At 41.7% G+C, this 4,379-nt stretch overlaps 1 protein-coding gene across 1 annotated transcript; it reads left to right on the top strand.

Annotated features, from left to right (window-relative positions):
* Positions 1–511: 511 nt before the first annotated feature.
* On the top strand, positions 512–1,302 carry LOC121421191 (vegetative cell wall protein gp1-like). Its single transcript, XM_041615852.1, has 2 exons — positions 512–762; positions 906–1,302. Exons 1-2 carry the CDS (start codon positions 512–514, stop codon positions 1,300–1,302), a joined length of 648 nt encoding a protein of 215 aa, XP_041471786.1.
* Positions 1,303–4,379: the final 3,077 nt, after the last annotated feature.

Below are 4,379 nucleotides of genomic sequence, written 5' to 3' on the forward strand. Positions count from 1 at the left end.
TCACATGTCTCCGTCGTGTCTTCACCACCTTTGGCATCCCCGACGAGCTGGCTGCTGATGGTGGCCCTGAGTTCACAGCGGTAGCTTCGCGTCTGGTTGGAACTTAAGTTATATAAATCAAAAGTCCAGTAGGCAGTTCTTTAAACGTATTTACAACATACATTTATTAGTTGAGATGCAAAAGCAACGATCACTACTGTGTCATCTTGACAGCAGCCATAACTTTCTCCATGCAAGTGGTCACGTGTAATAACAAAGTATAGTCTACGCTTGCAGACCTTTATCAGTTATCACCATAGCATTGTTTCTTTTTGGATTGGGGCATCCATCATCGTCTTGCCTCTGTTGCGTTTCCCCACAGCAACTGTCGAGCTGAGGTTGCTGTGAAGACCATCAAGCGCCTCATCATGAGCAACACGTGCACTACTGGTTCCCTTGATACGGATTACTTTCAACTGGCAAAACTTCAATATCGCAACACCCCGGACAGGGACACAAAGCTCTCCCGGCCATGTGTGTCTTCGGCCACCCGATCCAGGACTTCATTCCTATTGCCCCTGGCAGATACAAGCCACACAACACCTGGTGTGAGACCCTACAGGCAAGGGAGGAGGCCCTTCGCAACCGTCACATGAAGGGAGTAGAACGCTCAAAGGAACACTCCAAACGGCTTCTTCCACTTGTTGTTGGCAACCACGTTCGCGTTCAAAACCAAACAGGGCCGCATCCTCTGAAATGGGACAAGACCGGCGTGGTGATTAAGTACGGCAGCATGACCAATATCTAGTCCATGTAGATGGGTCCGGCCGGATCACCCTACGGAATTGCAAGTTTCTCCGGAATTACACTCCGGTCCATCGGCCCTTGCCACCGAGGACGGTGGAAGATGACCTTCGTACCCGCAGTTACCCGAACACCCCATCTGCCCCGTCGATCTTGCCACCTACTGATGTGTCTAGCGGACTACAATCACCATCACCGTGTCCGGTTGCGCCCACTCCGTCTCCTCGACAGCAGCCTGGGCCCATCACTGACGCCTGCCAATCACCGGTGACGGATCAACCCAATGGCTCCCGCCAACCAGACCCTGTTGATGTCTTGTCATCCCCGGCCGGCCGTGCTGCCCCAGCCGCGGTTCCTCGCGAAGCTTCCCCTTCGGTGCCTGCTCGACCACCTTCCCCTGCTCCATCGCCTGAGGATGACGGCATCGCTCCTGCTGCCACGCCAGCTCCTTCGCCCAGGCGATCTCTCCGTCGGGCCAGTAGACCTGCATGGCACTCGGACTACGAGATGTCTCCCTAACGTGCTATGACATCCTTTTTGTGTTCTTGGAGTTTCTGTTTTACGCGTTTTTGTTCCTGCTGGTGTTCGTGTTTCCGTTTATTTTGACGTTACATTTTGTTTTTCTTCTACTTTTTGGAGTTAGCTATTTGGAGGAACTTTTTGAAATTGACATTGCTTTTTGGACAGGACTTTCATCTTTGCCACCGTTTTTCATCGCTTCTCGTCGTGCCAAAGGCTTGGGGGAGATAGAGGATTCTAAAACATACTTCTACTGTTCTGCTCTTTCCACAGCTGTGAACATTGCTGATACAGCATCTACTGGATAAAGACAAACGGTACAGGAACCCATTTGATCCGTGAATGCACTTCCATTGACACATTCAAACGTTACCTTAAGACTCGTCTATTCAATGCTTCCTACTCTTGATTGTTCCTGAATCTATTACTATTATATTTGTACTTTTTCTCTTTCCTTCTTTCTTTCTTTCACTGCGCCTTGGACACTCTGCCAAGTGAATTTGGCGCATTACGAATCACCTATGTAAAGCTTAGGATCTCCTCTTTCATCTGATATTACCTAGATTATTCCTCATTCAGGCATGAGTGAGCAAAAACAATTTGAAGAAAGGATACCAAAAACTCATTTAGCGGGGGTATCTGAATTTCAAAAAGAAAATCACATGCCTAAAAAGTTCAATATCTGCTTTTTATTTGACACCTTAATCACCAAAATGGTCAAGAAGTATAAAAAAAAATATGTTCCCTGGAAACAATGCTTGTATTTTCATCATTTCATTAAATAAACGCGTTCTTCAACATTTCCCAGAGAAGCTATCGCATGGTTAACAAAAGACTTAATGCATGGCTGATCGTCAACAAAACGTGAAGTGAATATGAACTCTAGCCTGTAGAACCTGTTCATTTTATGAAATTATTGAAATTCAAGCCTTATTTCAAATAACCAGAATTTATTTTCTCTAATTGATGTATCAAATTAAAGAGCAGATATTGAACTTTTTAAAATGTGATTTTCTTTTTGAAACCCAGATTCAGCTCGCCAAATGATTTTAGTATCCTCTCTTCAAATTGTTTTTGCTCACTCATGCGTGAATGAGAAACAATTTCAGATGAAAGAGGAGATTCTAAGCTTTACAATGATAGGTAATTTGTCTATTGTATTTGTGATTAAGTTATGATAAAATAGAGTACCTGAAATTTGGAGGTGCTGATTCGTCATTCATGGCATTCAACGCGAACGGCCACAATTTTGTACAGACGTCCACGAGCATACGTAATTGCGGAGTCTTATTCCGAAGATGGAAGTCATGAATATTCATTGTTGTCCACAACTGCGATGGGAAAAATATTTTCGCTTCCCGGACAAGCCCCAAAACCTTTTTTATGATATTGAAAACCGAACAAATAACGAAGAAAATTTCGATTAGATTATTTTTAATTTTAATTTTTTACACACAATATAAAACAAAAGAATACATCTTACATAACTTGAAGATTCAGTTCTGAGTTATTCCAAATGATATAGAGATCCAGGTTGGCTGGCGAATCTTCTTTAATAAATTCCACAATGCTGGTGATGACGAAATTGATGTTGAAACACAATGAATAATAAGATCCACTGTAGTGAGTTTAAATGTCCGCGAAGACGAGACGAAGCTAATAATAATATATCTACAATTTTAGCAATAATGGGTTGAAAAAAAAATTCTTTGTAACAGGTCGATGATCTCGATGAGAACTGAGAATTCCTATCTCAAAATAACTTCAAACAGTTCATTCATGGTGTGCAAATAATTCCACAGAAGATAAATTCTGTATCCCAGTTCGAAATAAAGTAAGCTCTGACATAAAGTCTGGTGTGAAACTGTGAGTTCTGATCTGATATGACGAAGAAATTGCCACCTCTTAAATATAAATTTCCACTATTCTGGAAACATCTAGTATTGTCTTTAAAAAGAACATTCATCTTTTTTCTACAGCAATGCTAGAAGTCTCTTGAATGACCTCAGTGAACATGGCGAAATTAAGAATGTTAATAAAATAGCTAATCCTAATTGTCCTTTCCATGCTGCCAGCAAGCACTATTGTCTACTAGGCCTGGGGGTAAACATCGATTGATCGAATGGTTCGATTGGCATGCCGCCAATCAGCAATCGATTAGCAAAATTTACACTAATCGAATGTTCGGCAGATCCCGACTATGACGTTGGGAGAACTCGAATACCCAAGTAATAATTACAAAATGACAAGAAAACAATGATGACACTTCATACAGGTTTAAAAATTATGTTACTGAGATAATTTTTCGAAAATTATCAATGTTGTATCACATTCACAGTTACACACCAAAATGAAAGCGCTCCGAAATTTTTTAAATCCCACCCAACCTTGCCCTCGATACACAAAATAAGTTCATTGTCTGCGTGCACAAAACAATAAGAAAACACACAACCAAGCTCACTTGAGCTGATTGGACCTTCGGATAGCCAATGAAACTTTTGGGGAAACAAAGAAGAAGGCACGTGGTTCCCTTATCAGGAGAGGTCATGACTTCAGAAATAAATTGACCCCTCCCCCATCTGTGTGTGCATGTGTGTGTGTGTGTGTGTGTGTGAGGGAGAGAGAGAAAGAGAAAGATAAGGGTGGGAGCCATAGAATTCCTTTCATATTTCAAAACAATAATGCAACCTTTTTTCTGTCCCCTCACACAATGAAAACTACATTCCAACATGCGCCCGTCTTCACCGGTACTTTCTCGACTAGTCTCCAAAAATAGACCCAGTTATACATGTAGGTTCAAATGATAAAAAAATCGTAATTTTAAAAGGTATTTCAAATTAAATATTTTGCAAAATATCTTTTTTGAAATACATGTGTAGAATCGTGGGCAGTGCCACAAGTGGGAGCGGGGACATGGTGTGGGCAAGGGATGAAATTGTTCAAGAAATGCTCCACCCGGGGTCAGTCTCAAAGAATAGTTCATGAATGAGTTGTTTACTTGTAATACTTTCATTTATTCTAAACAAATGTGACTTTGATGGAGATTTCTTCATGGGGGGGGTGTTACACCCACAAAT

The sequence above is a fragment of the Lytechinus variegatus genome, chromosome 9 (genome assembly GCF_018143015.1).
Source record: "Lytechinus variegatus isolate NC3 chromosome 9, Lvar_3.0, whole genome shotgun sequence".
Lineage (NCBI taxonomy): Eukaryota > Metazoa > Echinodermata > Echinoidea > Temnopleuroida > Toxopneustidae > Lytechinus > Lytechinus variegatus.